The sequence below is a fragment of the Nerophis lumbriciformis genome, linkage group LG03 (genome assembly GCF_033978685.3).
Source record: "Nerophis lumbriciformis linkage group LG03, RoL_Nlum_v2.1, whole genome shotgun sequence".
Taxonomy (NCBI): domain Eukaryota; kingdom Metazoa; phylum Chordata; class Actinopteri; order Syngnathiformes; family Syngnathidae; genus Nerophis; species Nerophis lumbriciformis.
The window spans coordinates 9,784,202-9,804,345 of NC_084550.2; the positions used below are offsets into that span (position 1 = coordinate 9,784,202).

Below are 20,144 nucleotides of genomic sequence, written 5' to 3' on the forward strand. Positions count from 1 at the left end.
CTTGCAATAGCTGGTTGAGAAAGGTTTTTCTTAAACTGTTCAACAATTTGCTCACGCATTTGTTGACAAAGTGGTGACCCCCGCCCCATCCTTGTTTGTGAATGACTGAGCATTTCATGGAATCTACTTTTATACCCAATCATGGCACCCACCTGTTCCCAATTTGCCTGTTCACCTGTGGGATGTTCCAAATAAGTGTTTGATGAGCATTCCTCAACTTTATCAGTATTTATTGCCACATTTCCCAACTTCTTTGTCACGTGTTGCTGGCATCAAATTCTAAAGTTAATGATTATTTGCAAAAAAAAGGTTTATCAGTTTGAACATCAAATATGTTGTCTTTGTAGCATTTTCAACTGAATATGGGTTGAAAATGATTTGCAAATCATTGTATTCCGTTTATATTTACATCTAACACAATTTCCCAACTCATATGGAAATGGGGTTTGTATCTGCTAGACAACGAGGGACGGCAACAAAGAGTGCAGCTACAGGAGGCACTGTATATGCCAACCTATCCACACGACATCTTCTCAGTGGCAAGGGCAACAAACGGTGGAGCAACAGTGACATTGAAGAAGGGAGACAGCCACATGATCACCAAGAAAGGGGACAGGTTCGACTTCCATGAGAGTGGTAATCAGCTTTACTTACCAACTGTTCAGAAAAATGTTGATAAATGCAATATGTGCCACAATATTGGGTCACTGCAATTATGAGGATGTACAAAAATTAATGGGTGTGGTAAGAGGTATGGAAATCAGAGGCAATGCAGCCAGGCCAGCACAGCTGTGTGACATATGTGCAAAGGGTAAATTCACACAGACAAGAAATAGAGACCCAGACAGAGAGGCTACAGAGCCCTTACAACTGGTCCATACTGATTTAGCCGGTCCTATGAGAACCCCAAGCTTAGAAGGTCACAAATATGCACAGTCCTTTACGGACGACTATTCAGGTGCCATGACTGTATATTTTCTCAAATGCAAATGTGATGCGGTACACGCCACAGAGAGGTTCTTAGCAGACTGGTGGGTGGGACGGGTGGGACCTGATATTCAGCTGGGAATGACTAAAACAGTAAATAAACACGTGTCCGACTTACTGGAAGTAAGTCGGACACGTTTCCGGTGAGGGTTGGACTCCGCCAAGGCTGCCCTTTGTCACCAATTCTGTTCATAACTTTTATGGACAGAATTTCTAGGCGCAGTCAAGGCGTTGAGGGGATCCGGTTTGGTGGCTACAGGATTAGGTCTCAGCTTTTTCAGATGATGTGGTCCTGGTGGCTTCATCTGGCCAGGATCTTCAGCTCTCACTGGATCGGTTCGCAGCTGAGTGTGAAGCGACTGGGATGAGAATCAGCACCTCCAAGTCCGAGTCCATGGTTCTCGCCCGGAAAAGGGTGGAGTGCCATCTCCGGGTTGGGGAGGAGATCTTGCCCCAAGTGGAGGAGTTCAAGTACTTCGGAGTCTTGTTCACGAGTGGGGGAAGAGTGGATCGGGAGATCGACAGGCGGATCGGTGCGGCGTCTTCAGTAATGCGGACGCTGTATCGATCCGTTGTGGTGAAGAAGGAGCTGAGCCGGAAGGCAAAGCTCTCAATTTACCGGTCGATTTACGTTCCCATCCTCACCTATGGTCATGAGCTTTGGGTTATGACCGAAAGGACAAGATCACGGGTACAAGCGGCCGAAATGAGTTTCCTCCGCCGGGTGGCGGGGCTCTCCCTTAGAGATAGGGTGAGAAGCTCTGTCATCCGGGGGGAGCTCAAAGTAAAGCCGCTGCTCCTCCACATCGGGAGGAGCCAGATGAGGTGGTTCGGGCATCTGGTCAGGATGCCACCCGAGCGTCTCCCTAGGGAGGTGTTTAGGGCACGTCCGACCGGTAGGAGGCCACGGGGAAGACCCAGGACACGTTGGGAAGACTATGTCTCCCGGCTAGCCTGGGAACGCCTCAGGATCCCCCGGGAGGAGCTGGACGAAGTGACTGGGGAGAGGGAAGTCTGGGCTTCGACCCGACCTAAGATAAGCGGAAGAAGATGGATGGATGGATGGATAAACACGAGACATATAAATACTCTTTTAGCCACAACACAACCAGGCTTATATTTAATATGCCACAAATTAATCCCGCATAACAAACACCTCCCCCCTCCCGTCCATATAACCCGCCAATACAACTCAACCACCTGCACAACACACTCAATCCCACAGCCCAAAGTACCGTTCGCCTTTAAGCACGAGACATCTGCACCCTATTCGCCTCACCAAAATGGCACGGCAGAGAGAAGTTGGAGAACCCTCTATGAGATGGGCAGGGGTATGCTTTTTGACAGTAAACTACCAGACAAAATGTGGAATTATGCTGTACAGACAGCTGCCTATGTGCGAAACAGATGTTACAGTAAATGCACAAAGAAAACACCTTATGAGATGCTCACAGGCAAGAAGCCAGACACGTCCAAACTTCAGAAATTCGGATCTGTGTGCTTTGCATACACACAAGAGAAAGGGAAGTTAGATCCTAGATGTGAGCAGGGTCGTTTTATCGGGTACGACAAGAACAGCCCAGCTTATCTTGTGTACTATCCAGACACAGAAAAGGTCCAAAAACACAGGCTAGTGAAATTCACAAACAAGACAGTCAACGAAAAAGAAACACACTGAGTATCAGGACAGAGAGGTACACCCCAGGGTCCTTGACAATGAGGAAAATGATGATGAAAAAAATGGGAAATGCATCAGGTCAAAGTGTTCAAGATGATGTTTCTGTTTCTGAGATTGTTTCTGGGGATTGTTTCTGGGGGTCAGGGAAGAAAGAACCCACCTAGAGTTAGGAGAAGGCCTGTGCGCCGACAGGAATATGACATGGAAGACACAGTAGACAGGCTTGTAACTAGTGTGGACTCATGTTATAGAGCAGTTTGCGACATACCACAAAATTACCAGGATGCCATACGATCAACCAGGTTACCGCAGTGGATAAGTGCAATGAACGACGAAATGCAGTCACTAAAAGAGAATGATACATTCAAAATCACCCAGTTACCACCAGGCAAAAAGGCAGTGTGGGGTAGGTGGGTGTATAGACTCAAGAGTAATACAGATGGATCAGATAAGTGTAAAGCAAGATTTGTTGCAAAAGGTTATAGCCAAAAACAAGGCATCGATTGTGAGGAAACATTCTCGCCTACTGCTGACATGACAACTGTCAGAGCAGTCATGCAAAAAGCAGTGCAGGAAGATCTAGTTTTACATCAAATGGATGTGAAAACCGCATACCTACACGCACCAATTGACTGTGAGATCTATCTCGAACAACCTGAAGGTCATGAGAAAAAGTCAAAAACAGGAGAGAATCTCGTATGCAAATTAGAGAAGTCCTTATATGGTCTCAAGGCAGCAGTCAGGTCGAAGCTGGAATTCTCTGTTGCATGCATATCTCACTGAAAACGGTTCTGATCAAAATCTTGCAGAAAACTGCCAATACACAAGGGAAAAAGACAATGAAAAAGTGATTTTGATTGTGTGGGTTGATGATCTGATAATTGCTGCTAACCAGTGACGTGCTGTCACTAGAGCAGGGGTCAGCAACCCAAAATGTTGAAAGAGCCATATTGGACCAAAAATACAAAAACAAATCTGTCTGGAGCCGCAACAAATGAAAATCCATATTACATACAGATAGTGTGTCATGAGATATACATTGAATTGAGATTACTTAAAGGAAACTAAATGACCTCAAATATAGCTGCAAATTAGGCATAATGATGCAATATGTACATATAGCTAGCCTAAATAGCATGTTAGCATCGATTAGCTTGCATTCATGCAGTGACCAAATATGCCCGATTAGCACTCCACACAAGTCAATAACATCAACAAAACTCACCTTTGTGTATTCATGCACAACGTTAAAAGTTTGGTGGACAAAATGAGACAGAAAAAGAAGTGGCATAAAACACGTCCTCGAAAGTCGGATAAAGTTATACATGTAAACAAACTACGGTGAGTTCAAGGACCGCTTTATAACAATTAGGGAGGTTTGTGTCATGTTTGTCCTCCTACAGAAACCATATTAAAACAAACAAACAAAAATTTTCCCCTCATCTTTTTCCATTTTTCATACATTTTTGAAAAAGCTCCAGAGAGCCACTAGGGCGGCGATAAAGAGCCGCATGCGGCTCTAGAGCCGCGGGTTGCCGACCCTTGCACATCATGGAAAGAAAAAAAAATGTAAAAAGAAAAAAAAATAATTAAATTGTTAAATGTATACAATGATTATACTATAAAGTTATTTTCCATTTAACTTCACCAGTTTTAGATTATTTTTATTCAAAATCGCTGAATTTTCACATTTGCCGTTCAAATACTGAGAAGAGACGGTGCGGTGATCAGCAGCCAGTTGAGGCACGTCACTCATTTGTGCCTCAACATGGATTGCGGACTCGGCTAACTGCTGGTCTGCTGTGCAGTGGGACCGTATTGCTATATGAACTACATTATACATTTCCATAGTTTAGTTAGCTGAGGTATATAATGTACAGTGTATTTTGTCAACAACTGTATGTGTGTAACGTATTTCTTGTGCTGAGCATTCATAAAACTGCTGCGAAGACGCACTGTGTGAGGCTCGCAGTAATCCCGCCTCCTGGTGGTAGAGAATGCACTCCCGCCGTAGAATGCACCCCCTGACGGGAGTGTTATATCAACTAAAGCCCACACTTAAACTTTCCACGTGCAAGATTGAATCTATTTAAAAAAGATATTTAATAAGAAGCCAAAAAGTGCAAAAACAATAATGTTCATGTTGTAGGAGTTGTGAATGACTGCAGGGCCACAACATTAGGTACACCTGCAGACTGCAGGTGTATCTAATTCACAACTCCTCCAACATGAACATTATTGTTTTTGCACTTTTTGGCTGCTTATTAAATAACTTTTGTAACTTATTTTTATGGGCTTTCCTATTTGTGATGTTAAGTTCCTGTTATGCGCTGTTATACAGTATATGCCTTGAGCTCTTATTTTGAAGGCGCCAAGAGCGGAAGTGATGACATGTTGTAGTGGAGCGGAGGTTTTTGAAAGAAGGTAAATAAAGTGGTCCTCGTGTAAACTGGAGCCTCCGTGTTTGTTATTTTGTAGTTTCATACAGTATAGGCTACATTTATAAACCCTCGGTTACACTTTTTTAAATAGATTCAATCTTGCACGTGGAAAGTTTAAGTGAGGGCTTTAGTTGATATAACACACCCGTCAGGGGGTTCATTAATCCAGCACAACAGCGGCGAATGGACTTTATTTATAAGTAAAGGTAAGACCATAATAACGTTTTTTTTATTAAATGTGCTGTTTTGTGTGCTACAGTTTGTATGTGTAAAGTTAAAGTTAAGTTAAAGTAGCAATGATTGTCACACACACACTAGGTGTAATGAAATGTGTCCTCTGCATTTGACCCATCCCCTTGATCACCCCCTGGGCGGTGAGGGGAGCAGTGGGCAGCAGCGGCGCCGCGCCCGGGAATAATTTTTGGTGATTTAACCCCCAATTCCAACCCTTGATGCTGAGTGCCAAGCAGGGAAAAATGCTGGTATGAGCTTTTAAACATAACCCGTTAACTGCTGCCAATCAAATGGTGAATAAGATACTCTTTAGGGTTCATATGTTTGTAAATCTGACTGTGATGAAGTCAGTGCCTCACCAGCCATCAACCTCACCGCACGTCACTGGAATGTATGTATTTGCAACAGTTACTCAAGGGTATTGATAAGTGTCAGTATGCACAAACCAAAGTTTACAATGACAACCAAGGAGCTATTGCTCCTTGAAACGTGAAACTGTGAATAGTGGGAGAATATGTTTGGATTATTGTCCTACTGACAACATGATTGCTGACTTGATGACAAAACCAGCCACTTTAATTGGGATTGTTATATTTAATGTGAAATGCAGCTCATATCAAGCAGTGCATTAACTTCATTAAACTTTTTTTTTTTTAACTATTCATTTATTCAACTTTGACAGATTTTTAAAAAAAAAAGCAATTTTAAAAGGGAGAGAAAAAAAGTTTTTTAATAAATATATGAAAATATGCAAAGTATGCACAATATGACAATATTTCAATTATTTTGAGAACTGAAAAAAAAGTTGAAAAAATTTAGTGTATTATTGAAAATGATATTTCAGAAATTGATTAATAATCAATGGAAAATTAATTGAACTACTTTATATTTTATTTAACGCTTGCTGTACCCCATGTCACTTTTCAATGCGCCACTGCGGCATCATAAAAACAATGTATAAATCAACAACTCATGCAATAGTAAACAATTCAGTCGAATAAATAAACATGTAATTAAATGTATTCAAATGTAAAATTATTTGGAAATTGCAGTACCATAAACATGGAATTTTTCAAACTATGAGCTTTGTCAGTTTGTGATGTAGTCATTTGTAAAATGGATTTAATGCAATCATCCAGGATTATATTTATTTTTTAATTCATCTAATTAAAATGTATTGGCATTAAAGTTTTAATTCATTAATTTCTATCTTATTATCTATCTAATTGAGTTTTGGGACACAAACAATTATAATTGTACAATTGTATAAATTGTAATATGTTTTTGATTTGGATTTATTTTTGATACAGGATTAGTGTTGATAATTTAAAGCAGACCTGGGCAAATTAAGTTTTTCAATCTGGCCAGCCGGACATTTACAAATCATTTTTTTAGATGTTTAAGATGGAAAGTGTAGCTGTCATTATGATGTGCAGTGATGTTTTCTAATGACCGTAAGTCTTCAACTATACAAAGTATTTCAATGGTTGGAATCTGCGCTTTTGCATGATATACTAGTTACTATGGTACTCTAATTAGTTACTATGGTAATCTAATTAGTTACTATGGTAAACTAATTAGTTACTATGGTCATCTAATTAGTTACTATGGTAATCTAATTAGTTACTATGGTAAACTAATTAGTTACTATGGTCATCTAATTAGTTACTATGGTCATCTAAATCGCAGCAGCTCAGACGAGGCACCAAGCAGTGTGGGTGGGGAGCGTTTCCACAGAGTGTTTCCAGAGCGGCCAACCTGAAATGTTCTAAAGCTTAGTGATATATCAGATATTTCAGATTGTAGGTGGGGTTTTTTTACCCTTCACGTTCATATTTCGCTGTGTTTGTTGTATTTTTGTTGCGTTTCGCTTGATTGTAAAATATGTCGATCGAGAGGGTGTGTGACGTTCACATGTTGTCAATATTCAGTGTTTTATCGGTCATAGTTAATCATACTTGCCAACCCTCCCGAATTTTCCGGGAGACTCCCGAAATTCAGCGCCTCTCCTGAAAACCTCCCGGGACAAATATTCTCCCGAAAATCTCCCGATTTTCAGCCGGGGCTGGAGGCCACGCCCCCTCCAGCTCCATGCGGACCTGAGTGAGGACAGCCTTTTTTCACGACGGGAGGACAACAGGGTGACAATAAATAAATCATCCAGACTAGAGATAAATTGTATTATTATGTTTATCTTACCTAAAAATAAATATATTTATTAATTTGAAAAAAAAAACTAAATACATTTTTACTATATTTTGCTAAAAACATCAAAATTAATTGTATTTTTATTTGTATTTTTTCTGACTCCTTATTACATCCAGCCATATAATTATACATTAAAATAAACACATTTGAAATAATTAATTTAATTTTAAATTATCATAATAATTCATTTAAAATGACCATATTTAATTATTAAAATAATTCCTTGTTTATCATCAACTTTAGCATTTTATTCATTACATTTTGAAGCTCTCAGAAGCCAAGTTATGTTATATTCCTTAATATTTATTTATGCAAGTTTGAAGTATCAATTATCTAAACACAGTTTTGTTTGCATATTAATATTTTCAGGATATATACATATGTATATATATATATATATATATATATATATATATATATATATATATATATATATATATATATATATATATATATATATATATATATATGTATATATATATATATATATATATATATATATGAAATACTTGTATATATATATATGAAATACTTGACTTGGTGAATTCTAGTTGTCAATATACTCCTCCCCTCTTAACCACGCCCCCAACCACGCCCTGCCCCACCCCCGACCACGCCCCCACCCCCCACCTCCCGAAATCGGAGGTCTCAAGGTTGGCAAGTATGTAGTTAATATTGTAAATCCCACATTCTTCATTTTCATGTACATTTTGGGTGTCTCATTCAGTAAAAAAAAAAATTAAAATTCCATTCCGTTTTTTTAAGATGGTCTGGTCAATCCATAACGTTTTTAGCACTTAGACATTATTGTGAGGTTTTATATTTTATATATTACATCTTTTGTCCAGACTGCCTTTTCAATAAAAGGACCACAATTATGGAACTCTTTACCGGACACTTTGAAAAGTATACCTGCACTTAATTGTCACCAGTGTTGGGTTAGTTACTGAAAACCAGTAACTAGTTACAGTTACTAGTTACTTTATTTCAAAAGTAACTCAGTTACTAACTCAGTTACTTAAACCAAAAAGTAATGCGTTACTGTGAAAAGTAACTATTTAGTTACTTATATATATATATTTTTTTAAATTTAAGGCCCCATTTAATGCCCTTTTAGCCTTCATTTTAGTACTGTTATTGCACTGGAGAATAATACAATCTGTTGATCAAGTTGACATGCATTTGCATCACTGAACTCTGCTAAGCAATGTGGTCTACATACAACACACAAAGACAAAGATATGTTTTAAAGGGCCAATTTGTTTCAGACCAGAACAAATTGACAAAACTATTTTAAATAGCTGCAACTTAATATACATAAGTAACAAACAGCATAATAACAACATAGATGTAAAACAAGAAAGGCACACACTACATACATAAAGCCTAACCAGGCGTTTTCTCAAGGAATTCTGAAATAAAATCATGTCTGAAGCCCAGAACACTCTACACATTTCTCCACTTAGTTTAGAGAAAAGGAAATATTAGCCTGGCCCACTAGTATCCCTCTTTGGGTTTGTGAACTTTATAGTCTAAACATTTAGAGTGATGTGATAATCAAACACTCTAAAAGTTTAAAATGAAAGAGTATATAAGAGAATTGACAGAGTGTGTGTACCTTCAGTGTGCAGTGCCTCATTAAAATCCAGCCGCTGTTGGACGTGGAGGTGAAGTGTGTGTCTCTTTACTAGCTTCGTCGAAGCATGTTGTTTTTGTCGCTGTTTTAGCATATTTGAAACTTACATTCAACTAAAATGTTCTTTTCTTTGTGGTCGATAAAAGAAACGTAATGAAAATATCTCCATTTTAAGAAACTCGGCTTCGGGGTTCGCCATGACGTCTTGATAGTAGACACAGACACGCCCCCTCCCACACACACACACTCACACACACACACACGTACACACAGACAGCGCGCGGCGCGCCTCTTTTTTGTCGCCTCTTCAGCAGCGCTGCAACACTCAGATCTTCTCAGTTTCTAGCCGATACTACATAAAAAATAACGCAAAATAACGCAGTAACGCATCATGTAGTAACGATAACGGAGTTACTGAATATAAAAAAATAACGCGTTAGATTACTAGTTACCGCCGATAGTAACGGCGTTACAGTAACGCGTTACTTTGTAACGCGTTAGTCCCTACACTGATTGTCACTTTCAAAAAACAAACAAAATTATGGCTAGTTGAGCAACAATCGTGTTCCCATGTTTAGTTTTTACTAATTTTTACTAATTGGTTTTTATCTAGTCTGCACTTTGTCTGTGTTATTTTTATTATTGGCTTTTATCTAGTTTGCACTTTGTCTGTATTATTACTATTATCATTATTATCGACTCATTCTATTTTTTATTTTCCTATTTTAATGATGTTGGATCTGTGTTGTTGTTGTTGTTGTTGGTGATAAGTGTTGTAAATTAGCTTTGGCTACAAACACTATGATGCATACATTGGATAACTGTTTCAGATGTCTATTTTTTTGTATTTGTCCCTATTTCAAATAAACCTCTATAATAATAATATATTAGATATGATATACCGGCCCCCAGACACATTTTTTTGCTCTAAATTTGGCCCCCGGAGTCAAAATAATTGCCCAGGCCTGATTTAAAGACTTGTTTCGCCCTCTTGTGGTGAAAAAAAAAGAAATGCCTCGCAGTGTGACAAGAAAAGCATGTCCATCCATCCATCCATGTTTAGCCAGTCAAAAGTACATCATGACGTAACATAAACACGAGTTGCCTTGTAAGCGTAGTATGCCCTCTTGTAATTTCGTGACGTCACTCAGTTTGCTCATCTCTTGCGCCCCTCCCCTTAGATGTGTTTATCCAGTAAGAGTGACTGATGCATCTCCATCGCATGTAGAAGTAATAGCGATACACATTTATGACAGTATGCGGTAGCAGCGATATAGGTTGGGACTGACGTCATGACGTCATGACGTCGTTGTCCCCGCCCATAACTCTACGTCCCGTGACGTCAGGGTGGGTAGAAGACTAGTGGGCTGAGAATGTAAACATGGTGACAGGTCCGTGAGAAGAGCTCCAAAATGGTCTTCGAAAGCGTCGTTGTAGACGTCCTTAACAGATTCCTTGGGGACTACGTTGTAAACCTTGACAGTTCGCAGCTCAAACTCGGCATATGGGGAGGTAAAACAATCCGTTTTTTTCCCCTCTTAATGTTAGCGCGGCTAAGTTAGCCACCCAGCTAGCTTACGTCAAGCTTGACATTAGCCGCCATGCGCCATAAAGGAGCACCTGCAACTGTCAGTGTCACGTCCGTTGCCCACAAAAAACTCATCAAATTGGTCCAGTTTGACCTGGATAATGGTGCCGAATTATGTTACTTGCGTGTATGACTTAGCCTATTGAAATTCTTAAAGCTACACGCATTTTATCCACGCTATTTTTCAGTGCAAAGCTGCATGTGTGCTGTATTGGGGCGAACATCGGAGCGATTATAAAATTGATGGTCACACACTTTTCCTCAATTTAGTTTGGTTTATTTATTCGGAAAAAAATCGGAAAGTTAAGACTTCGTGGCTTTAAATGCCCTTTAATTGTAACATTCCCACTTTATACTGCAAAACCATTCCACAACTGTGTCTGTAGCCTTTAGGTGTTATGGTAATTCATGTTGTACACTGCAAAAAGTCAGTGTTCAAAAACAAGAAAAAAAAAATACAAAAATGAGGGGTATTTTATTTGAACTAAGCAAAATTATCTGCCAATAGAACAAGAACATTTGGCTTGTCAAGATTTCCAAAACAAGTAACATTTGCTAACTTCAATGAAGGTCTATTCAGGTGTACTGGAGAGGAGGCTACGCCGGATAGTCGAACCTCGGATTCAGGAGGAACAGTGTGGTTTTCGTCCTGGTCGTGGAACTGTGGACCAGCTCTATACTCTCGGCAGGGTCCTTGAGGGTGCATGGGAGTTTGCCCAACCAGTCTACATGTGTTTTGTGGACTTGGAGAAGGCATTCGACCGTGTCCCTCGGGAAGTCCTGTGGGGAGTGCTCAGGGAGTATGGGGTATCGGACTGTCTGATTGTGGCAGTCCGCTCCCTGTATGCTCAGTGCCAGAGCTTGGTCCGCATTGCCGGTAGTAAGTCCGACACGTTTCCAGTGAGGGTTGGACTCCGCCAAGGCTGCCCTTTGTCACCGATTCTGTTCATAACTTTTATGGACAGAATTTCTAGGCGCAGTCAAGGCGTTGAGGGGATCTGGTTTGGTGGCTGCAGGATTAGGTCTCTTTTTTTTGCAGATGATGTGGTCCTGCTGGCTTCATCTGGCCAGGATCTTCAGCTCTCGCTGGATCGGTTCGCAGCCGAGTGTGAAGCGACTGGGATGAGAATCAGCACCTCCAAGTCCGAGTCCATGGTTCTCGCCAGGAAAAGGGTGGAGTGCCATCTCCGGGTTGGGGAGGAGATCTTGCCCCAACTGGAGGAGTTCAAGTACCTCGGAGTCTTGTTCACGAGTGAGGGAAGAGTGGATCGTGAGATCGACAGGCGGATCGGTGCGGCGTCTTCAGTAATGCGGATGCTGTATCGATCCGTTGTGGTGAAGAAGGAGCTGAGCCGGAAGGCAAAGCTCTCAATTTACCGGTCGATCTACGTTCCCATCCTCACCTATGGTCATGAGCTTTGGGTTATGACCGAAAGGACAAGATCACGGGTACAAGCGGCTGAAATGAGTTTCCTCCGCCGGGTGGCGGGGCTCTCCCTTAGAGATAGGGTGAGAAGCTCTGCCATCCGGGAGGAGCTCAAAGTAAAGCCGCTGCTCCTCCACATGGAGAGGAGCCAGATGAGGTGGTTCGGGCATCTGGTCAGGATGCCACCCGAACGCCTCCCTAGGGAGGTGTTTAGGGCACGTCCGACCGGTAGGAGGCCGCGGGGAAGACCCAGGACACGTTGGGAAGACTATGTCTCCCGGCTGGCCTGGGAACGCCTCGGGGTCCCACAGGAAGAGCTGGACGAAGTGGCTGGGGAGAGGGAAGTCTGGGCTTCCCTGCTTAGGCTGCTGCCCCCGCGACCCGACCTCGGATAAGCGGAAGAAGATGGATGGATGGATGGATGGATGGATGGAACTTCAATGAACCCCAAAATACCTTAAAATAAGTATATTCTCACTAATAACAAGTGCACTTTTCTTGGTAGAAAAAAAGAGACCTTTTTGCTCAATATGTTGAAAAATATTCTTAAATTAAGTAAATCGACGTACCACTGCGGTGAGTTTTTCCTTGCCCTTATATGGGCTTTGTACCGAGGATGTCGTTGTGGCTTGTGCAGCACTTTGAGACACTTGTGATTTAGGGCTATATAAATAAACATTGATTGATTGATTGATTGAAATGCTAGTGCCATTATCTTGACATAATGATATGCGCTATACTAAAAACTAATTTATTTTTCATAATGGAAGGCAACAAGGCAATTGTTACTCTCGGGGTCTCCTAGCCGCTCAGGCAAATCATATGGTCCAAAGATGCATTTTTCCATCGATAACATGACATCATCACGCCAAGTGCGTGCTCTTTCAGTCAATTAGTGCGCATATACACAGCCCGGTCCCTGACCAAAATTGTGATTTTGAAGAATTTACCTGAATGTGCATGAACTATTTCTGTTCAAAATTGTTAGAAATGTTAAATGTTTAAATATTAACTGTCAGTTTACTGTACTGTGCCAACTGTACTACTATATGAGTACGAGTTTTCTATTGTTTCATTGGAAATAAAACAGCAAAGTCAATTTGGCTGTCATCTGTTTTAATTATGAGACACAATTGTGTCAAAATCATGATTTTTTTCATGCTCAAAATAAGAAATGATTACTTTAAAAAAGTAGTTTTATACTTGTGAGTGTTGATGACACAGCTTTGCAACAGTTGATATTCTAGTTTCAAGCATGTTTTACTCAATATAGGTCATCAAATCTCAGCAACAAGCTGTAATATCTTACTGAGATCATTTAGGACCAAAACCCTTAAAACAAGTAAAACACTCTAACATAAAATATGCTTAGTGGGAAGAATTATCTTATCAGACAGGAAAATAAGCAAATATCACCCTTATTTGAGATATTTAATCTTACTTAGATTTCAGTTTTTGCAGTGTACAAAATGATGTCATGAAACAATCTTCTGACTAATTTATTGTTCTTAATGGAAAGGCAACAAGGCAAGCGCTTGTTACTCTCGGGGTCTCCTAGCCGCTCAGGCAAATCATATTGTCTAAAAATGCGTTTTTCCATGGATAACATGACATCATCGCGCCAAGTGCGTGCTCTTTCAGTCAATTAGTGCGCATATATACAGCCCGGCCCCCGGCCAAAATTGTTTTATTTGTAATTTTGAGGAATTTATCTGAATGAACTATTTCTGTTCAAAATTGTTAGAAATATCACATGTTAAATGTTTAAATATTAACTGTCAGTTTACTGTACTGTGCCAACTGTACTACTATATGAGTACGTGTTTTCTATTGTTTCATTGAAAATAAAACAGCAAAGTCCATTTGGCTGTCATCTGTTTTAATTATGAGACACATTTGTGTCAAAATCATGATTTTTTTTTCATGCTCAAAATAAGAAATTATTACTTTAAAAAAGTAGTTTTATACTTGTGAGTGTTGATGACACAGCTTTGCAACAGTTGATATTCTAGTTTCAAGCATGTTTTACTCAATATAGGTCATCAAATCTCAGCAACAAGCTGTAATATCTTACTGAGATCATTTAGGACCAAAACACTTAAAACAAGTAAAACACTCTAACATAAAATCTGCTTAATGAGAAGAATTTTCTTATCAGACAGAAAATAAGCAAATATCACCCTTATTTGAGATATTTAATCTTACTTAGATTTCAGTTTTTGCAGTGTAGAGAGGGGTGTCAAACTCATTTTAGATTAGGAGAAAAATCTACTCCCAAGTGGGCCTGACTGGTAAAATCACTGCATGATAACTTAAAAATAAAGGCAACTTCTGATTGTTTTCTTTGTATAAAAATAGAACAAGCACATTCTGAAAATGTACAAATCATAATGTTGTTGTTTTTTATTTTACACTTACATGTTGCGGTTAACAGTATTCTACCTTTTATTTGTCGTTATTTATACATTCTGAATAAATTATGTGATAATGTTCATCAGTCAACTCATTGGTGTTAATTTTCAATCAATCAAGATAAAAAAAATAATATTAAAATCAAATTACAGTATGTTATTTATTTAGTTTGCTCATTTTCCTCGACTGGTGCACCAACATCATGTGTTTTTTTTTTTTTAACGTATGTAGCATCATCTACAAAGATACAAATAATTGCTATTGCGACATCTAGTGGACACATTTAGAACAGCAGTTTTTTTTTCAATCAAAAATTTCGGCTCATTTTTATACTTAGCAAGTTCATCCCGTACGTTTGACACCCGTGTTGTAAGGTAACTACAAAATCAACTCAACTGTCTCTTGGGGTCTATCATGATAAGAAGTGGTTAGTGATTTGGTTGAATAATGTATGACTATCAAGTCAATAGGCTCATGTCAAAAGCCTTTTTGTTTGACAGTGTTGAGTTTCACTGGGTCCTATTCACACTGGTTTAGTAACAGAGATTAAACATGCTTGGCAGACCCTCAGAAATGAAATGTGCGCTATGCTGCATCTAAGGATCTACTGTACTGCAAAAAGGCTATTTAAAAATCCATCCATCCATCCATTTTCTACCGTTTGTCCCTTTTTTGGGGTGGCGGGGGGTCCTGGAGCCTATCTCAGCTGCATTCGGGCTCTTTATGATAAAAAGGGTTGTGCTGTTTTTAAGGACTTACTGCAAGAAACGCAAGTCAAACATTCTCGATATGACAGAAACGCTTTGCTGTTTCTAAGGACCTGCCCCAAAAATCAGTCAAAGATCCTCTATATCAGTGTTTTTCAACCTTTTTTGAGCCAAGGCACATTTTTTGCGCTGAAAAAATCCAGAGGCACACCACCAGCAGAAATCATTAAAAAACGAAACTCAGTTGACAGTATGCATCAATATAGCTCTTGTCTCAAAGTAGGTGTACTGTCACGACCTGTCACATCACGCCGTGATTTATTTTGGGTTTTTTGCTGTCTTCCTGTGTGTAGTGTTTGAGTTCTTGTCTTGCGCTCCTATTTTGGTGTCTTTTTCTCTTTTTTTGGTATTTTCCTTTAGCAGTTTCATGTCTTCCTTTGAGCGATATGTCCCGCATCTACTTTGTTTTAGCAATCAAGAATATTTCAGTTGTTTTTATCCTTCTTTGTGTGGACGTTGTTGATTGTCATGTCATGTTCGGATGTACTTTGTGGACGCCATCTTTGCTCCCCAGTAAGTCTTTGCTGTCGTCCAGAATTCTGTTTTTGTTTACTTTGTAGCCAGTTCAGTTTTAGTTTCGTTCTGCATAGCCTTCCCTAAGCTTCAATGCCTTTTCTAAGGGGCACTCACTGTTTGTTTATGTTTGGTTTAAGCATTAGACACCTTTTTACCTGCACGCTGCCTCCCGCTGTTTCCGACAGCTATAAAGCAAATAGCTACCGGCTGCCACCTACTGATATGGAAGAGTATTACACGGTTAGTATGCCGAGCTCTAGACAGCACCGATACTCAACAACAACACATCATTTGCAGACTATAGTTACTGGTTTGCAAAACATATTTTTAACCCAAATAGGTAAAATGACATCATCTCCCACGGCACACCAGACTGTATCTCATGGCACACTAGTGTGCCGCGGCACAGTGGTTGAAAAACACTGTTTTTTTATATGACCGGAGTGCTATTCTGTTTTTAAGGACTCAGTACAGAAATGCTAGTCAAAGATCTTCTATATTATCGAAGCATGTTTCTGTTTGAAGGACTTACTGCAGAAATGCTAGTCAAAGGTCCTCTATATGACAGAAGCACTTTTCTGTTTTTAAGGATTTACTGACAAAAGTTAGTCAAAGATCCTCTATATGACTGAAGCATGTTTCTGTTTTTAAGGATTTATTGGAAAAAAAGTTAGTCGAAGATCTTCATATGTGACTGTAGTGTTGTGATGTTTTAAGGACTTACTGAAAAAATGCAAGTCAAGGATCATCTATGACAGGACCACTTACTTAAAAATGGTAGTCAAAGATCCTCTATGTGACTGTAGTGTAGTGATGTTTTTATGGACTTATGCAAAAATTCAAGTCAAAAATGATCTATATGACAGGAGCGCTCTGGTTTGTCTAAGGATATACTGATGTTGTATGTTTTATGAAGGTTGAATGCTAACAAAATTAATTCAATTTTTGTCTTTTTATTCACATGATAGGTGATGCTGTGCTTACAAATCTTGAAATTAAGGAAAATGCTTTGGTAAGTGGCACACAAACTGTAAATTTTGTCCAATATAAAAGCAATATAATATATGTAACATGTCATTATTACAGAGTCAACTTGACATTCCCTTTAAAGTGAGAACTGGACACATAGGTACGGCATTTCCTTTTGGCATTCTTAATGGGACATTTGAAGTCTTCTTGTGGGAGGATCATTATGTATTTTGCACTGCTAGGTTGTCTGGAGCTCAAGATTCCATGGAAGAACCTTTACACCCAATCAGTGGAGGCCACGCTGGATGGTGTTTATCTGCTCATAGTCCCCACGGCAAGTAAGTGTGCAGTCCTGTTAAACCAAAGTTGTATTAAAAATAGCATCACCGAAGTAATCAATGCATCATGTTCTCTGCAGGTATAAAGTATGACCAGGAAAAGGAGGAAAAGCAGCTTCAGGAGGCACGTCAGAGGGAGCTGCAGAGAATCGAGGAGACAAAGCTGAAAGCTGCTGAAATAGGTGAGCGTCTAGACACGTCACTGCTATGATGGACTGTAGGGAGGACATGGTTTGGGGGACAAAAGACTTTCATGTTCACAACCTTAAAGGGGAACATTATCACCAGACCTATGTAAGCGTCAATATATACCTTGATGTTGCAGAAAAAAGACCATATATTTTTTTAACCGATTTCTGAACTCTAAATGAGTGAATTTTGGCGAATTAAACGCCTTTCTAATATTCGCTCTCGGAGCGTGACGTCATATCGGGAAGCAATCCGCCATTTTCTCAAACACCGAGTCAAATCAGCTCTGTTATTTTCCGTTTTTTTCGACTGTTTTCCGTACCTTGGAGACATCATGCCTCGTCGGTGTGTTGTCGGAGGGTGTAACAACACGAACAGGGACGGATTCAAGTTGCACCAGTGGCCCAAAGATGCGAAAGTGGCAAGAAATTGGACGTTTGTTCCGCACACTTTACCGACGAAAGCTATGCTACGACAGAGATGGCAAGAATGTGTGGATATCCTGCGACACTCAAAGCAGATGCATTTCCATCGATAAAGTCAAAGAAATCTGCCGCCAGACCCCCATTGAATCTGTCGGAGTGTGTGAGCAATTCAGGGACAAAGGACCTCGGTAGCGCGGCAAGCAATGGCGGCAGTTTGTTCCCGCAGACGAGCGAGCTAAACCCCCTTGGATGTCTTGGCTCACACCGTCCTGAAGATGATCAAAAGAAGAATATCGACCCTAGCTTCCCTAGCCTGCTGACATGAGGGTATGTCTACAGAATATATTAATTGATGAAAATTGGGCTGTCTGCACTCTCAAAGTGCATGTTGTTGCCAAATGTATTTCATATGCTGTAAACCTAGTTCATAGTTGTTAGTTTCCTTTAATGCCAAACAAAGACATACCAATCGTTGGTTAGAAGGCGATCGCCGAATTCGTCCTCGTTTTCTCCCGTGTCGCTGGCTGTCGTGTCGTTTTCGTCGGTTTCGCTTGCATACGGTTCAAACCGATATGGCTCAATAGCTTCAGTTTCTTCTTCAATTTCGTTTTCGCTACCTGCCTCCACACTACAACCATCCGTTTCAATACATTCGTAATCTGTTGAATCGCTTAAGCCGCTAAAATCCGAGTCTGAATCCGAGCTAATGTCGCTATAGCTTGCTGTTCTTTCCGCCATGTTTGTTTGTGTTGGCTTCACTATGTGACGTCACAGGAAAATGGACGGGTGTATATAACGATGGTTAAAATCAGGCACTTGAAGCTTTTTTTTAGGGATATTGCGTGATGGGTAAAATTTTGAAAACATTTTTCGAAAAATATAATAAGCCACTGGGAACTGATTTTTAATGGTTTTAACCATTCTGAAATTGTGATAATGTTCCCCTTTAAAAACCAGTGGAAGTACATATTACACACCAGGGTTTCCCCTAAATTGCCAAGATACCTGTGGGGTTGGGGGCGTGGTCAGTAGGACATCACATTATTTGCTATGATGCATATCTTTTCTTTAAAAAGGCGAACACATTGTATACATGCATTTAAAATAAATATGTTATTATTAATTATAGTATTAACATACATTTTTCCTTACATAATATTGTTTTACTCTATTTTTCAATTGTTGCTGCGTATTGTACAATGTACTTGGAGAATTTTTCTTTTTAGGGATTTATCCAAACCTTTAAGTTACTATTTATTTATTAAAAACAACCGGCAACAAATCTTGCATCTATTTCTGCTGTTATTATAGACTACTCGTGTTTCGAGACTTTTTACTTCTGTCGCTCCATGGTCGCGACGAAAAGCAAGCTGCAGAGAGCCTAAACAATGCAAAACAATAACAGTGCAATACTTTTTTATAACATGGTCACTACTGCCTAGTTTCTCTTGTTATATTCTTATTTTACTGTTATATTTTTATTCTCATTGTTGCTTTTTATTTTTATTCATATTGTAATATTTTTCTGCTATTTTTTTAATTTTATTTTTTTAGCATAAATAGCAACAACACAACATGTAAAGAAATATGCTTGGAATCACATATAAAGACAGAAAAACAAATGAATGGGTAAGAAAACAAACGCAAGTCCAAGACATGAGAACTATCAAATTAAGTAAGTGGAAGTGGGCTGGACATATCAGTAGGAGAACAGATAATAGATGGACTTCCCTAATGACATCATGGTGACCCATGGATGGGAGCAGAAATAGAGGAAGACAGAGAGTGAGATGGCGAGATGAAATAGACAAATATTGGGGAACAGTGCAGTGGCAGGGAGCAGCTAGAGATTGTTCACTATGGCAGAAACATGCTGAGGCTTTCGTCCAGCAGAGGACTGACAACGGCTGATGATGATGAATATTTTTCTATTCTGTTTCCATTTATACCCCCATTATTTACTTTTTACTTTTCAAATTCGATCTCAATTCTGTACACTGCTGCTGGAATTTTAATTTTCCTGAGGGAACTCTCCTGAAGGAATCAATAAAGTACTATCTATCTATCTAAACGTCACACTTGCTTTGCGCTGCTGGGAGCCTTTCTCTCTGTGATAGCCGCTAGTGTCATCTTAAAATTTGAAGATCGTTGTCTGCGGGTATATCTCGGATACATTAAAGTACGTCCACATCTGGTGATCAAAGTACATCTTTTTTCGGTGCATCACTAGTCAATAGTGCGCTAAATAATAAACTACATAAATAACTACGTGCTGGTGTTACTGTGTATATTAGTGGGTTATGGTGTTCATTTTTCCCATGGTCTGTGAA

At 39.6% G+C, this 20,144-nt stretch overlaps 1 protein-coding gene across 3 annotated transcripts in view; it reads left to right on the forward strand.

The window, feature by feature from the left end:
• The first annotated feature begins 10,520 nt into the window (after positions 1-10,520).
• Positions 10,521-20,144, forward strand: part of vps13a (vacuolar protein sorting 13 homolog A) — a 113,976-nt gene continuing 104,352 nt past the window's right edge. For 2 of the 3 annotated variants that reach the window (XM_061933275.2, XM_061933284.2), the window contains exons 1-5: positions 10,522-10,696; positions 16,862-16,905; positions 16,980-17,022; positions 17,105-17,200; positions 17,281-17,382. In XM_061933275.2, the coding sequence (XP_061789259.1) occupies positions 10,597-10,696; positions 16,862-16,905; positions 16,980-17,022; positions 17,105-17,200; positions 17,281-17,382 (385 nt within the window). In that variant the 5' untranslated portion in view covers positions 10,522-10,596. Of the gene's footprint in view, positions 10,697-16,861; positions 16,906-16,979; positions 17,023-17,104; positions 17,201-17,280; positions 17,383-20,144 lie in introns of all 3 variants that reach the window. The other variant, XM_061933291.1, reaches the window with a different exon arrangement.